Source organism: Galeopterus variegatus, unplaced genomic scaffold (genome assembly GCF_000696425.1).
Source record: "Galeopterus variegatus unplaced genomic scaffold, G_variegatus-3.0.2 Scaffold3691, whole genome shotgun sequence".
Classification (NCBI taxonomy): Eukaryota; Metazoa; Chordata; class Mammalia; order Dermoptera; family Cynocephalidae; genus Galeopterus; species Galeopterus variegatus.
Window position 1 is genome coordinate 104,399 of NW_007729802.1, and position 16,755 is coordinate 121,153.

General features: G+C 39.3%; 1 protein-coding gene across 1 annotated transcript in view; it reads right to left on the bottom strand.

Annotated features, from left to right (window-relative positions):
* The window catches only part of LOC103601342 (ERC protein 2-like), a gene marked incomplete at both ends in the record, with an annotated part of 200,878 nt that overhangs the window by 103,265 nt on the left and 80,858 nt on the right, over positions 1-16,755 (bottom strand). The window contains one exon of the mRNA XM_008585740.1: positions 15,608-15,619. Coding sequence (XP_008583962.1) covers positions 15,608-15,619 — 12 coding nt within the window. The remainder of the gene's footprint in view (positions 1-15,607; positions 15,620-16,755) is intronic.

The window sequence follows — 16,755 nt, forward strand, 5'->3', positions numbered from 1 at the left end:
GGGGGGGGGGGGGGGGGGATGAAGAGAAAGGCCAGTGTGACTACCTCCAATGGTACAGGTACCTTCACTTCCCTGAGCAGTCTGTTCATCTGCACTAAGCCAACTTTTTCAAGCGCCCCTTCATCCACCCCTCTTAGGAATGTGTGTTAAGTCCCACTTCCCAAAACCCAAGGGTCTAATTATCAGGTGGATCACTTCTTCCTCTAGAGCCACACAGAAGGCTGTGGTGCTTGGGATCCTCTCTTAGGTTCGATCATTAGATCTAGTTTTATGTGACATATGATGACAGAACTGCTAAAATATTTATTAGTTTGGCTAACAACTAAAGAAAAAATGGTAATCACAGCTCTCTGGAGAGGCTTTTTAAATTTCGTTTTATGGCACTATAAAAGAAGGCCATACCCTGAGCATTTAAATGGGCAAATTATTTGGTTGGAGGAGGCTCAGATTTTGAACTTCAGTCACATCAGTAGATATAAAAGCTAAACAAATATTCAAGGTAAGGGTCCATTTCAAAGGTAGCTAAGACATTACCAAAAGAGGGTAAGCACCTTTTTCACATAAATGACCACATGTGTGTTTGTAAGAGTACATATGTTTGGGGTCAAGATTACACTTTGAGAAAGTTCTTAATATTTGGTAAACTGTTCCCAATCCTACCTCATTGCACCCTCTAAGAAGTAGTGCCAATATAAAGTTGCCAACTGGTAATTAACTTGTAAGAAATATATTTAATTACAATATTACAAATCCACTTTCTTTATCTGAGAGCATAATTTTTTAAGCTATCACCCTTCCAACTTATTAAAAATATTAACTATTAGACAGGATTTTTAATAGAACATATCAAGTACAAGTGTAAAATTACCAGTATACAAGAAAAAATAAGAGTCATATATCTAGTAAAGGTCTACTATCCATAAAATACAAGTATAAATAACACAATTCAACAATAAAAAGACAAATAACCCAATTATACACAGGCAAAGGATTTAAACAGACATTTCTTCAAATTAGATATACAAATGGCCAATAAGACCATGAAAAGGGGTTCAACATCACTAATCATTAGGGAAACGCAAATCAAAATCACAGTGAGATACCACTTCATACCCACGAGCATGGCTATGATCAAAATGACAGACAATGACAAGTGTTTGTGAGAAGGTGGAGAATTTGAAACAATTATATCTTTCTGGTGAGAACGTAAAACAGCACAGCCACTTTGGAAAACAATTTGGCAATTCCTCAAAAAGTTAAACATAGAGTTAACATATGATACAGCAATTCCACCCCTAGGTGCATGTCCACAAGAAAAGAGAACATATGTCCAAACACCAACTTGTACATGAATGTTCGTAGCAGCATTTTTCATAACAGCTGAAAAGGGAAAACAATCCAAAATTCAATCAAATGATGAATAGATAAACAAAAGGCGTCATACCCATGCCATGTAATATTATTCATCAATAAAAAAGAATGAAGTATTGACACATGTTACAACATAGATGAAACTCCAACACATTATGCTATGTGAAAGAAGCCAGCCACAAAAGATCACATATTATATGATACCATTACATGAAATGTCCTGAATACTCAAATCCTTAGAGACAGAAAGTAGATTAGTGGTCTCCAGGAGCTAGGGGTAGGGGGAATTAAAGGGGGAACGGGGAGTGCCTGCTAGTGAGTATGGGGTTTCTTCCTGGGATGACGAAAATTTAATTCTAGGGTTAGACAGTGGTGATAGTTGCACAACCTTGCAAATATACCAACAACCACTAAATTGTATACCTTGAAAGGGTGAATTTTATGGTACGTGAATATATCTTAATAAAAAAATCACACATACTAGTAATAAAAAATTAAATAGTACAAAAGAGTTTATAAAAAGAAAAATTATATTCCCCTTCCCCCTCTCCCAATAACCATACCCCTGTTAGGGGTTTCATGTCAATCTTTCCAGAAATTTTTTAAGTATAATGCAGCATAGACACACATTCCTTTAGAAATACAATGAACAATGCTATACATTTTATGATAAGTCTTGGACATCTTTCCATGTCCACCCGGGTAGAGAAGGGGGCTGGAGCGAGACAGTGGAGCAGAAGGTGGAGCAGAAAGAGGGAATGCTAGGCAGGAACCAGAAATCACCCTCTGAAGGAGCAGTATCTGTAAGTTTCTCAAATTTCTGAATGTTTATTGAACAACTCTGCCTGGATATTTCACATTCATCTCAATATATTCAAAACTAAAACCTCAACTGTCCCCTCTCCAGAGCCAAATTCACCCTCTTTCTTCTGCACTCTCCATCACCTTCAAAATCGCCCAAGATTGGGAGTTGGAGAAGAGTAAGTCCTCCTTCTTCCTGACACATCACATGCAATGGATCACCATGCTCTGCCATTTTAATTTAATTTAAAACATCTATCAAAACAATTATCTCCTCTCTATTCTCATTGCTGCCATCTTAGCTCATGCCTTTTTTCATCGTTCAGACACTGAAATAGCTCCCATCTGGCTTCCCTGTTGCCAGTGCACCTGTTCTTCCATCTATCTTTTCATTCAACAAATATTCATGGAGCACTAATCATGGGCCAGGCATTAAGGACACAATGGTGAAGAGGATACTGTCTTTATCATTAAACAGTTCAAAATTTAGTGGAAGACAGAAACACGAAGCTGGAAGATTATAACAAAATGCTTTTTACAACATTAACTAATGTCAGAACACAAGGTGGATCTACTGAGTTTTTAGACAAATCAGCAGGTGACATATGAACTGAGACGTCAAGGAGGAGCAGGAGTTTTGCAGGTAAAAAGAAAAAAAGGGACACTGAGGCGATGCGAAAAGTATGCTCCAATGTGGAGAGATGAGAAAGGTCTAGCAAGTTCAGGAAATGAGAAAAAATTTCAGTGAAGACAAACATGGATAGAAGATGACGGGGTGGAAGGGCTGTGTGTGTACATTGGGGTTTAAGATGAGACTTGAAAGCATCCCAGAGCCAGAGTGTGAAGGGCTTCATACACCAGACAGTGGAGTTTGATATTCTGCCCAATGTGCAAAGAGGAGACCACAGCATCTTCTAGTCACAGGATGTTGCCTTACTGATTTTCTCTGGACGAATGGGGCAAACTGTGACTCTCTGGAGGCTGATATAATAGTTCAAATGACCAATGGGACAGCAGCACCAAGAATGAGAAAAGGAAATGAGAGTAATGGAATCTGCTGGATTAGATACCGTGAGGAATGAGCCACAGGCCAACTGGAGTTCTCTGTCTTAGAAAAGCAGGTAGATACTGTGTCAGTTCCAAACTAAGGGCCAGGTGTGTGGAAGAATGGGAGGATGGGTGAAGGAAAGGTTGATAAGTCCAATTTTGGTTGTATAGAAAATATGGGGTAGACATCTTTCTAAAACACAATCTTGCTCCCCATTGTCTTCAGAATAAAACATTTTTTAAATCACTTTTATTATGGGATGCAAGTGAGTATCCACATGTACCTGTATCCCCATGGCCCTTGCTCTTAAGATAACCTGGATTCAAATCCAGAGCAACCTTGAGCAGGTTACCAATAACCTCACTAAGCCTCAGTTTACTTATCTGCCCATTGCAAATTAATACTACCCTTCTTGCAGGGTTGTTGTGGGGATTAGAAAAAATTTTACATATCATTGTTTTGGCTCAGGGGAAGTGCTTGATGAATGGCAGCAACATTTTCCAAGAAAGGCACTTAGAATTATCTTTCTCCCAAATTATCTTTAAAATATAGGATCTTTTAAAAGGTCTTGTGTGCTTTTAAGCTTTACAAAACTTAGTCGGCCGTATGATAAAAACAGCCTACAAATAGCATTTAAAATGTAAAGAAGTTGAGGAAAACTGTATTACTTGGTCTGCCCAAAACATCTTAAGTTGAGAGGAAAGGACAAAAGCAAAATGTCTATAAGAGATGAGGAGGTAAACCAAACAAACCGAGTAACAACACACAGAAAAAAAGTCACGCTCTGCCCAGGAGCTATGAGAACCTAGAAGCCAACACAGATCCTTTCTATCGGGCATAGGAAGTCATTAAAGCTTAAAAGTTAAAAAAAAAAAAAAAAGAACCCAAGCTCTGTGGGAGGAAGACCCTGCATTTTGATGGCAAGATACCCTCCCTTTGACCTGGCATAATGATGAGGAAGGAATGCCCTCACAAATGAACACTGCCTAGACAAGGGCACTAGTACACCTCTGTTACATGCTGCCAGCCCTTCCGCTCGTTTCAGACAAGACTAAGGCAGATGCAGATACTGGGCTGCAGAAAGTTGTCTTGTTTTGTTTTGTTTTGTTTTCAAAAAGGAAAATCATCATATATCATAACAAAGGCCTTTATTTCTTTTCAGCTTTTATGCTGCTGGGATTCTCTGATCACACTGTGTGGGGCCATGAAGAACTGTCCCAAAAATGATTCCTGGAAGAAGCAGAAAACCCCTCCTGGAAATACATCTTTTCTCTTGGCTGCTTCCCCAGAATTCCCCACCGGGAACCATCTTAAGCAGGCAGCAGGATGGATGGCCCGAGGTCTTCCCCCAGCTCTGCTGTCCATGATTCTTGAAGTATGTCCAGAGCTGATGGCTGTCTCCAGGCTACAAAGCCGCTGCCTCCACGGAGGCCCACTCGCCAGGGCCCACTCAAACTCACTTCAAAAAGAGGAATTTCACATTCTTGCTCAAGAGAGGGTAAAGATTCAGACCAGCAGCTCAAAAAGGCTGCTGGAACTGCCAACAAAAACAAGTTCTCAACTTCCATTATAGGAGTTTTCATCAAGGCTTGGAATCCTTTGTATTATAGAAATAGCTTTCCACCCCAAAAGAAGCACATTAAAGAATGGTCTCTATGATCCCAGGAGTGCTTAGGCCAAACCAATTTATACTAGCACAAAAAGTCTTGCAGTGGAGCTGTGGAATAGGATGCAGTGGTGAAGATTCTGGCTCTGAAGTCAGAATGGCTCAGTTTGCATCCTGGCTCCACTATTTCATAGCTGTGTGAGAGTGGGAAAGTTACATAACTTCCTGAGCCTTGGTTTCCTCATCTCAAAAATGGGACTAATAATAGCACCTGGTGTCTTAGAGTTGCTCTAAAGAAAACACGAGATAAACCTGGCAGAATAAGTACTCAACCAAGTCTGTTCTTATTCTGAAAGAGCAACAGTGACAACTACAGACTACTTAAGCAAAATATCTGCCTCCACATCTTTATTTCCTTCCTGCTCTTGAATAGCTTGGTTTTTTGTTTGTGTGTATGTTTTTCCTGTCTTGCTGACTCTTGTTGAAACAGGGCCTTTTTCTTCTGTAAACTAGAGGAGGAGAGAAATACAGGTTGACGATTTTTGTTTTTGCCTTTTCTCTAAATTTTATTAATTATCCCTGCATCTCTTGCACTTGTTTCTTCTTTGCCTCTAGTGCCACTACCTTGTTTCTGTGTCACTGTTCTTTCTAGCTGGGGCTTCTGCCTGCCCCTCCAGCACAGAGATGCTACAGGGTAAATCCCCCAGAGGATACTCCTGATTATGCTCTTTCCAGGCTTAGAAAGTTCAAAATCTTTTTGCTAAGCATTCAAGGCTTCACCTGTCCTGGCCGACCTATTTGTCCACTCTTTCCCCTACTCCAGAGCCTCAGCTACAGAACCCCATCCTTTCTTCTGAGCATGCCTTGAATCTTCACAACATTCTCACCTTTGCTCTGGCTCCTCACCTAGTTCTACATCTGGTAAAATCTTTTTCATTTTTCTAGTCCAGTGCAATAACCATTACATTCATAAAATCTTCCCCAACCCCTCCCTCCTCTGAACGCCCACAACCTTTATATAGAATTTGCCATCCTCTGCCGTGCGGAATGGCTCTTGGCCAAGTTCCAGATTTCCATTCCAATCTGCCTATTGGGCAGAGCTACCTAGCTATACCAAAGCACAGGCCACCCAAAACCTCTCTGTTCTTAGTTCCTGTCATATTTTCCAAACCTGTTCCTACATTCTGCAACAGTTAGACAGGCACCTCAATTATGTAGGTAGGCCCCATTGAACCCAGCTGAGAACTCAGGCTTCCCAAGAGGAAGAAGAAGAAAATTGTATTCTTCCTGTGTCTCAGAGAGAAGGGCATGGAAAAGCCATTATTGTCCCATATACCAAGAGCTGGCTAATCTTCCACCATCTGTTGACCTGGTTCTCCTGTATCACTGCCTCAATGACTCCCGTTCCACTCTGTATGCCTTGTCCACGGGTTGTAATTACTCATAATTTCTACCTCCTCATAACTGCATTTCTTTAAAACTCACATAATTTATTCATTCTATAAATATTTATTGTCTACTATTTTGCAGACACTAATTGGTTAAGACAGGTCCTTTCCAGATAGAAGTTCCACTCTAGATTGAAAGACAGACAAACAAGCAATTAAGAATGGGCTCCATGTTCTAGTGGGAAGCTACGGAAACTTACAACAGACAAACCTAACCTGGGCTGGTCTGGCTTCAGTGAAGGGCAAATGCAGGAAGCAGCATTTAAACTTCATTTGACTTAGGAAAGAAATAAAGGTATCTTCATACTTCATACTTTACACTAAGATAAATTCTAAATGGTTTAAAGACTTCGATGCAGAAAATCAGACAATAAAAATATTAAAAGAATGTTCATGGACCCACCCCCATCCATATATTAAAATCCTAACCCCAAAGGTGGTGGTATTAAAAGGTGGGTCCTTTTGGGAGATGATCAGAAGTGGGATTAGTGCCCTTATAAAAGAGAGCTAAGAAAGCTTATTTGCCTCTTCCACCTTGTAAGGACACAGTGAGAAGGCTCTGCCTATGACCTAGAAAGTGGGCCCTCACCAGACACCAAATATGCCAGCGCCTTAACCTTAGACTTCCTACCCTCCAGAGCAGTGAGAAATAAATTTCTGTTGTTTAGAAGCTACCCAATTTATACTATTTTGTTAAAACAGCCCAAACAGACCAGGACACAAACCATAAAAATACTAAAAGAAATCACAGGACAATTGAACTTACAATCTTACAGCGTAGAAGAGGTTTCTAACTATGACACAAAATTCAGAAGACATAAAGAATGAGTATGTTTGACTACCTAAAAATAATTTTTTAAAAATTTCTGCATAACAAAAACCACCACTAGCAAAATCAAAAGAAAAATGACAAATTGGTGGGGGGGGAGCATTTAATACGCAGATCAAAGACAAAATGGATAATTTCCCTAATATGTAAAGAGCTCATACAAATACTTAAGAAAAAGACCAAGAAAAGAGTATGACAAAGTGTAAACTTATTCAAACATGTCCATTTTCACTTGTAATAAAAGTAAATCAAAATTGCACTTAAATGCCCTTTTTTCACCTTCCATTTTGACAAAGATAAAAATTTTTGAAAAGCACCCTGCCCAGGCACATTGCTGATGAGACTATAAATGGTTTAGTCTCTGTAGAGGACAACTGGCAAAATGTAGCAAAATTAGGAATGTATTGTCCTAGCAATTCCACATCTAGGAATTTATCCTACAGATATACTCATTTACATATGAAATTAAGTCTATTCAAAGGTATTAACTGTAGCTGTCTGTATGAGAGGAAAAGACTTGAAACAAACTAAACCTTCAGGAGGAGACCAGTACAATAGCGTGCAGAGGAAAAAAGGAATAAAAAGATTTTGCACACAAATCTGGGAAGATCTCAAAGATATTTTGTTAAGGGGAAAAAAAAAAAAAGCCAAGGTGCAGAACAGTGTGTATTACATTATGCCACTTGCATAATATCACATTCATCTGCTTCTGTCTCACACAATATTGCTTCTAGGAATAGCTCTAGTTATACCACAGTGCCTGGTACAAAGCAGACATACAATTACTATTTGATGAAAGTGAATAAGGTAATGAATAAAGGAAATAAACACATGAAGAAACACACTTGGATACTTGGCTCATCCACTAAACTCAACATCAGGTCTTTTCACACATGAATACAGAAAGACAGTAGCTGAATCCTGGCTATCCAGTTCCAGAAAAATCTAAAACACATCTTTATATGAGACAAACATATATTTAATAGATTAGTTTACATATATATAAAGATTACTTTTTTTTGGCAGCTGGCTGGTAAGGGGATCTGAACCCTTCACCTTGGTGTAATCAACACCACGCTCTAACCAACTAATAGGCCAGCCCTGAAGATTACTTTTCAATAAGTGTAAGATGAATTTTCTATGTTCTTATTTATATCCCTGAGGAAAAAAGCATGCAGCAGGATAATGCTATTTTCAACCTTCCCCTCAAAAACCTCTCAATGGCTTAGGGGGAAAGAGTCTAAAGTCTTTATTCTTGCAACCAGCTTTTTAAAACTAGGAAAGCAATGGAGGCTGCCTTGACAGAATCATCTCCCGTGTCTGTCTTGTGTCAACTCCCTACTCTCACCTGTTACTCTTGGCATGAAAATCTTCATCACAACCATACCATAACCACCACACCACTGCCACCTGCTGAACATCCACCATGTGCCAGAACTGCGCTCCATGCTCAGTGAGCCCATGAGGGATGTGCTTATAATGTAATTGTCTCCATTTTGCAGACACAGAGATTAGTCTTAAAGACATAAAGAATCTTGTCCTAAGTGCTATAGTAATGTTGATATTGTTTCTTAGGATGTGGTTTATTTAATTTTCTACATTTAATGTTGTAACAATAGACGACAGCTTGAATAACCTGGGTTATGAGTGAAATATTAATATAAAGTAGCAACAGGTCTGGGAGAGACAACACACATGAAATCCTTATCTACTCAGGAATCCCTAAAAAGCCCCAGCTTTGCGTGTTTAGGTGGTGGAAGAGCACCCACACTCAGCAAAGCGATAGGACACCTATCTGTCAATTACACAGTGAGTGTTTCTCACCAAAGCCCATTCATTGCAGGTTATCAGAAGATTCTTCAGCTATTCATTATTATAACCAACTCATTCTCTCCACGGGAATTATCTGTAAGCAACATTTCATGCTGTCCTTGGAACCATCAAACTGACATATGATTAAATAGCAGAGGGCTCTGAAGTTAAATTTAAAACCACTCTCTTACACTTCAGCTCACACATCACATCGAGATCTGTTCAGCCACGGGAATAATTCTAGTTGACCAATACCAAAGGCCAGTGAAAGACTATTCCATTACTTCAGGTTCCCATCTGAGAAAGTTGGTGGTAACGTTCTTAAAACCTTTGGAAGGGATTTTCCCAGAACCTGAAGTAAAAATTTGCAAAACAATTCTCTACATGAAATTCTGCCCCCACCCTGCAGTAAAGTGTCTCAAGAGTTGCTAATGTTCACCATTGTTTCCACAATTATCAATAACTGGTGGTGTCTCACAAGAAGTAGTACATTTCTTCAAAACACTGTGAGTATCACACATTTCACACTTTTAATTGAAAAAAAAATTATTGTAAAGCATAAATTATTGTACATATAGCTCTTTATATAACAACAATAGTAATGCTTATATTAATGATGTTACCAATCTAAAAAAAAAAAAAAACTGAAGAGAAGGTCTCTCAGGCTGAAAAAAGCCACGGAGGCTCTTCAAAAAGAAACATATTTCCATTCCCAAACCTACTCTATAGTTTCTAGAATTAAAGTTGTGCTACAAAAATAATTCTACAGAAGCCACATTGTTTGCAGGAACTATACATTAGAGAAAACAACTTTTTTCTATCCCCAATAAAAAAGTTGCACCCAAAGCAAAATCAGCTGATTTCTGGCTTCCTATTCTATTCTATTTATGATATATATTTATTTAGTTTAATATTGTAACTAATGTCACCTCTATAGTATTCATTGAATTTAGAGTAAAATGAAACAATTGCAAATATTAAAATCATCAGAATATCCCCAAAGAAAATTTCCAAAGCCTTTGTTAGTTATACCAACAATAATGTATTTTCTTCAGAGAAACAAACACAGTATTAAATCCACACATTTTTAAACAGGTTTCCCCAAAATGAAGCCTTCACAAAAATGTGACATTACGCAGGGTGGAAATTCCAAGCACCTTCACCCAATACAGAAGAAAGACGCAGTCACTGGATGGTTAGGTTTCCCTACAACTTGAGCTAGCCTTGTGGGTAATGAAGTGATAGAATTCACATTTCATAAGAAAAGCCATATAAAGGAAATAAGATATTATTTTTCTAGAAAGTGATTTATAATAATACTGGGAAACTTTTTTTTTTTTTTTTTAAGAATTCCTTCCCCTTCCCAACATTTACAGAAAAGGCTAACATATCTTGAGAGATTTACTATTCGCTGATATCCGTCCATATGGTAGGACCAACCAAAAGCCAAGAAGAGGGGAGGAACAGGGAAAATAAAAGGTTTTGAAAACAATGCAGATAAATGGTTGACTCTACCAACTTGGCATCTCTTATTCTGGGCCAGGACTTATTAGGCCTACCTGGAACAATCTCTTGATTTTGGTGTTATTGTTTTAACAGATTTTCAAGCTGAGAATGCTTGACTCATCTCCAACCTCAGAAACACACTGCACTATAAAACATTTCAACTACAATGTCAGTTGTGTTCCTTCCACCTTCACCATTCTAGAGGGTACAGATAGAACACCAGAGTAGCAACTCAAGCAAAAGCTAACCAGTAAAAACAATATGGAGCATAAAGCCCTAGTTCTATAAATCGGAGCTGGCTCAGCAAAACATCAGCCATGGCAGGTCCCACCAAGGCCAGGACCAGGAAGCTGCAAGCACCAACCCTTGGATACACCTCAAAGATTCAAAACCATTTCTAAATATAGAACCCACTTTATGTTTGCAGGAGCTGTAAATCAGAGAAAACAACTTTTTTCCATCCCCAATAAAATACTTGCATCCAAAGCAAAATCAGACAATTTTTGGCTTTCTACCAGTTTTGCTTGGGCATAAAATTTTCTGACACTTCACCAGAAATGTCAGCATTAGTATAAGGCAGCTTTAAAGAGGGAAATGAGTTTCTGACCTGTGGATAACCCCTTCAACCCCAATAGGAAAAGGGGGGAAAACACACCTGAAACCCAGTTTTTCCAGTTATTAGTATAAATGGGACAAATTATTTCTCTTAGTGGCCAAATCCTTCCTTACAGGAAGTGCTGGTCTTTGAATTCAGTGAGGAGAGAGGTCATGTCTGTTTTACTGCTATATCCCCAACACCTAGCACAGACCCTGGTGTGGAGAATGATTTCAATGCACACCCAAGGAAGGAGAGGAAGAGGAGACGTAGATGGAAGAGGGATGGAGGGAGGGAGAAGAGAGAAAGCAAAGGAAGGGGGAGGTGGAGAAAATGAGAGACGTTCAGATAGAGATCTTTTCTCCTCTTTTATCTGTGTCTTTATTTTCTTAACTTTCAAGCATCCAGCTTGATAGAAAATGAATCACATCTTTTCTCAGGGCTTCTCGTCTGAACCTAGGTATACTACCTAGTGCAGTCAACTCAACCTACAGAAAGAGCACACCAGCAACTCTCCATGGGGGCCAAGAAAAGGGCAGGAGAGGTGAGACAAAGCTAACAAAAGTTCCTTTCTTCAACAGTCACTTACTCAACAACATCCAAGAGCACGACTGCTATCTCCACTGGGTAGCATGGTACACTGCACGGAGCAAGAGACCAATCCAGTGGGCTCAGGGATGCCTTGGTGGAAGAAGCCACAGCTGGCTGGCCCTGGAGGGGTGGGGTTTGTGCAGGAAGAATCAGTGGGGACTGAGGTGAATCTCAGAATAAAGGCTGGCTGCACAGCAGCAAGGACAGTTTTTCCCCAACGTATTTCACTGAATATATTCCATGAACACCACATTTGGGAAACTGGATTTAACAAAATTATACGGGTTTCCTTACTGCAGGCCTTCTCAGAGCTTTTACTATGCAATTGGAGCAGAAGTGGTAAATGATTCAATCTGTAGATCACAAAGGATTAGCTTTTGGGGGAAAAAAAAATTAACTCTTTCACTTACTAGCTGCATTAACTTAGCACAATATTCAGCTTTCCTGAACTCCAGTTTCCTCTTCTCTAACATGGAAAAAATGACAGTCCAGACCTCATACAGTGATTACGATAAGTAAATACTACATAAAAAATGATTAATCAGCGCTGGCACTTAGTTAATGCTTCATGGTATTATTGTTGCTCCTGCTACTCCTGCTATTTCTACTATTATTATCAACCTGCATCATGAATATATAAAAAAAGAAAAACATAATATGCAGCATCTGTTAAACAGTTTGGTCAGTTTTGCATCAGCTGATCTTTGGAAATGCCAGGCCAGCATTGTAGTACCCAGCCTAACATGCTGTAGGTGCTCACTATGTGCTTGTGGAGGGAAAGAGGCAAAGAACTGACCCTAGCAAAGAGCAAATGCAGGACAGTAACAAGATGCACTGGGCAAGGTGTTTTTCATTGTTTTTTTGGCCAACAGACCTCTGAGGTCTGGGAGAAGTGACTTCATCTTTTGCTAGAAGAATGAGGGATCGACAGGACAGTGTTGAGGTTTGGGGAAACATCACAAAGAGTTTATTTTGGTAGAAGGGTTCGAAGTGACTCGTAACAATGAGCTCTTGCCTGCTGCCAGGTGCCAGCCCTCAATGCAGGATGATGCCTAAGGCCCATCGCTGACAACCTCTCCATCAGACGTGTGATGCCCACGTGCAGGCAGGATCCCAGAAGACCTGCTCCCAAGATGGCTCCCTCCTCTCCATGAAGGGACACTGAGGCCCAAACAAGGAAGTGTTGACCCAGGATCCAAAGTAAGTTGGAGATTGGGAGAGCCTGGGAGAAGCCTGAGCCTTCTGGTTTTACTTGGATGATTCTCTAGCAGGATTTTGAACTGAAGTCCAAAGGATACTTTTTATTTTTTTAGTCGATTGCTGCATACATTTAGTGAGATAACATCATCTGTCATAAATCACATGGTAATCTAACAAATAGTTCCTAGAAATGAGCAAGTTCCACATTAACCCTCCCCCTTAGTGCAATACAAGGATCCTGGAAAACCTCTCTTGCTTCCCGCTGGTTTGTGTGTAAAGATATTTTTGACAGAAGTGGAGTTTACTGGAGTGGAGACCTGAACAGGTTTAGAATATGATATTTGCATTTTACCAAACCCAATATTTAATATCTGTCCACCTAAATTTAAGCATGAGTGTCTACAAGAAAAAGGAAAAGAGGTATTCCAAAAACATAGTTGGAGGGGAGAACTCCCCATGGAGTCAACAGCACATAGAAAAGCCGTAAGAGTTAGTGAAGTTTTTAAGGTTCAGACTGGGAAGTGGGGATATACAGGGCATAGCACAAACTTCTATGGGAAGAAAGACCAGACATGATTTTTCTAAAATATATGATAAATGTATATACATTCACATATATATGTATGTACACACACACACACACACACACACACATCCACACACATATGCATCTCAACTATAAGCCATATAAAGAAAGTACATGGGCAAGAGATCCTGCATTCGATTCAATTGTTACATTTCACTTTAACTGGTAAATCTGGAAGTGGTTGGGAAAAAAAGGAGTACAGTTAACTCTGGACACTTGTCAAAGCTTTCAGGACTCGACAGACTTTTTTCTTTTCAAGAGGGCGGGGCTGCCCAATTCCTCCTACACTAAAAATATAATCAGCAATTATTCACATTGATTGCACATTTTCTCCATCATGTTCATTTGGGGCAATAGATTAAACCATGTCAGAATGATCTGAACTTTGATTTAACCCCTATAGTCCACTGAACTAGATTTGGCATGTACATTTTACCAAACCCATTCAGCACATCCTGCCCCTTGTCCAGAGAGCCACTGGTTACCCAAAACTCCTCCCAGCCCTAACCCTGTACCCTATCTTCTGAGAGTCAGAGTTCACGTTCATTCATCACAAAATAGGAAAAAACTAACTACCACCCAAAAAAGTCTCTAATGCAGAAAGAAAAATACAACATAATGTAGAAAAAAAAAAAACTGGAGGCTTAGGCAGGGAGCCTGAGGTGTGAGAGTGAAGGAGTCCCTGGTCTCAGGGCTTCAGGGCTTCAATATCAAGAGGTACAGATTAGCAGCAGCAAAGAGAAGGCAAAGGGAGAAAGAAAAGCAAAAAAGACAGGCAAGGAGAAAAGCTTAAGGCTTCATTAAATGAGTGGATCCAAAACTTGGAAGAAAGATTTGGATGCCACATGGTTGAGCGCCCCCCCCCCGCCCCCAATTATGATGACTGTGTTTCTGCACACGGGTGCACCAAATTTGGTCTATTCCAGAAAGTGAATTAACCATCATTAAATTATGGGTGGGGGCAGTTCTATAGGGCCATGCTTTTAATCTCTGACTAGGCCTCTGTTGGGGGAACTTTTGAGGACAGGGTTTCCTTCCGTGTGATGCAGTTCGGGAAGTTCCTGTGCGACACCCAGTGTGGCATGTGGGAATAGCAGAGGAGTAGTCAAGAACTACGAGCCAGAAAGGCTGGGAGCCAGTGGTGGAACAAAATTGATATGTGAGCAGGAGGCCTTGTTTTAAAATTATTCACTGCTGGAATAAATGCATTGGTCTGGTGGCGTGGGTGAAAGGACAGAGTAGAAGGGGACAGATCCTGCATAGAGAAGAAAATAATACAGCTCGCCCCTCAAGAGAGCAACTATACTGACTACCATTCTGATTTGGGACTTCCTTTTTTTGAAGACTAGATAACCCTGAATCATACAATGAAAAACCTTCAGTAAGATACAGAAATCACTGGATATTACCATGCATTATTGGAAAGAGAAGTCTTCCTTGACTTAAGGAAGAAGAAATTATTGACACGAGCCTCCTACATTAGAGAAATCAAATCTGAGATGCATTTTTAAACAAAATGTCCATTTTACTTGTAAATATCAGGTACACACAGTCAAAATGAATCTAGTTTTACACTGGGTTCCATATGGTATGCCCTAGATAATTAAAGTATGTCTTATGGCTAATAAAAATGAAGTTAAAAAGTTAAAACCAAAACAATGTCAGGAAATAACATGTGTATACAATATGTTACTAACACACTGATAATTTTCAAAAGTGACTTTAAGAAAAGAATTATTAATCTTTCAAAACACAGTGATTTATTAAGTGAAAAGTATGAATGGTTTGTGCTATTAAATTCAGCTTTAAAGTTGCTGTGTCACAGGCAGAACTTTTGTTCTCCTAGGTTAAATTTAGCACCCTGCATTTTGTTTTTTCCACAGTTCCATGTTGTATCATCATGCAGTCAATTTTCTGAGCTGTTCAGGCAAAACATATTGGGAGTTATCACAACAATTTCTCTGACTGATTTTATAATCCTTGAATCAAGTTTATCAAATAATCCAACAGCAATTTATTCCCATCTTCTTCTTTGCCTTTTCCCACCTATTCATCCTTCTCATAAAGTAAACCTTCCCTAGGCATGGGATGAAATGGAAAAAAAAATGGTGGCCAGAGGAAAACCATTTCAGAAATGTGTTTGTTAAACAAGTGCAAGCAATAAATTGAGCTTAGCTGGGAAAGGCAGTTAGAAGAAAAACCGAAAGTACTGACCTTAGAGTCAAGCTGATTGGAGCAAGGGTGAAAGCAGCAATTTGGAGGATAAGCAGAAAGGAAAAGGGAGAGCAAAAGAGAATAAAGGAAGGAAATGCATTAGTTTTAAACATACAGCCAGCAGATGTTATACTAGCAGGTTTTATAACCAAACGAAGGACAATAAAGCAAATTTTATTTGATATTATCCCCAAAAACCCTGGGCATACACTGTAAGCTGTCACATTATCTATCATATATAAGAAACCAGTATCTGCTCTCATACACACGATCACAACAAGCACGGATGTTAACCAGAGGTGGGCTCCCTGCAGCGCGATGGCAGGTTGCCCTTTTCCAGAGGAATATGTATAGATAAAGTTCCTATCTGTGTGCATACAAATTTTTATTATTTAATAAGCTGAAATGGAAATTACGAATGTATTAGACCTGGCAGTAAGCACTGATGTCAGAAAGATTTTTATTTGAATCAGTAAGTTGGATGGTTATATCCTATGAGATATTTTTCCTTCGTCCCTGAAAACCAAAGGAGCTGAGCAATTTGGCTTTTGGTTCAAAGATTTCCATTTTAGATACTCACAGAGCACTGTACCTAGCGATGATCATAGACCCCACGAAGACGGCTTTGGTGGAGTGCCACCTGCCAATCAGCCTCCCGAGTAAGGACAAAGTAACTTCCAAAACTGAGATTATTTTTTCTCAATTGTAAAAAGGAGGTTCCAACTTCATCACTGAAAATATCCAGATGCTTGATAACTTATTAGTACAAAAATATCTAACATGTCCTTCTAATCACTCAAAACAATAGCTGCTAGTACCAAGCAAAAAACAAAACAAAAAAGAAAACAAAGAAATCATGATCATCTTCCAGGCTACCACACGAGCACATAGTGGACATTCATTTTGTTAACGTGTAAAATGACCTTTACAAAAATAAAGTGGACAAACAAATACTTGACCAGCTATCTGCTCAGTGGGACCCCACTGCTCCAAACTATGACAAGTTTGTTTTAAGCATTTCACACAGGAAGGAAAAAGAAAACAAAACAAAAAATACTCAGGATAAAGCTTTTTAAAAAAATGCATCATGGCTGATATCTGTGGGGTACAGAGTTGAATATCAATACCTGTGTGCAATATGTGATGTT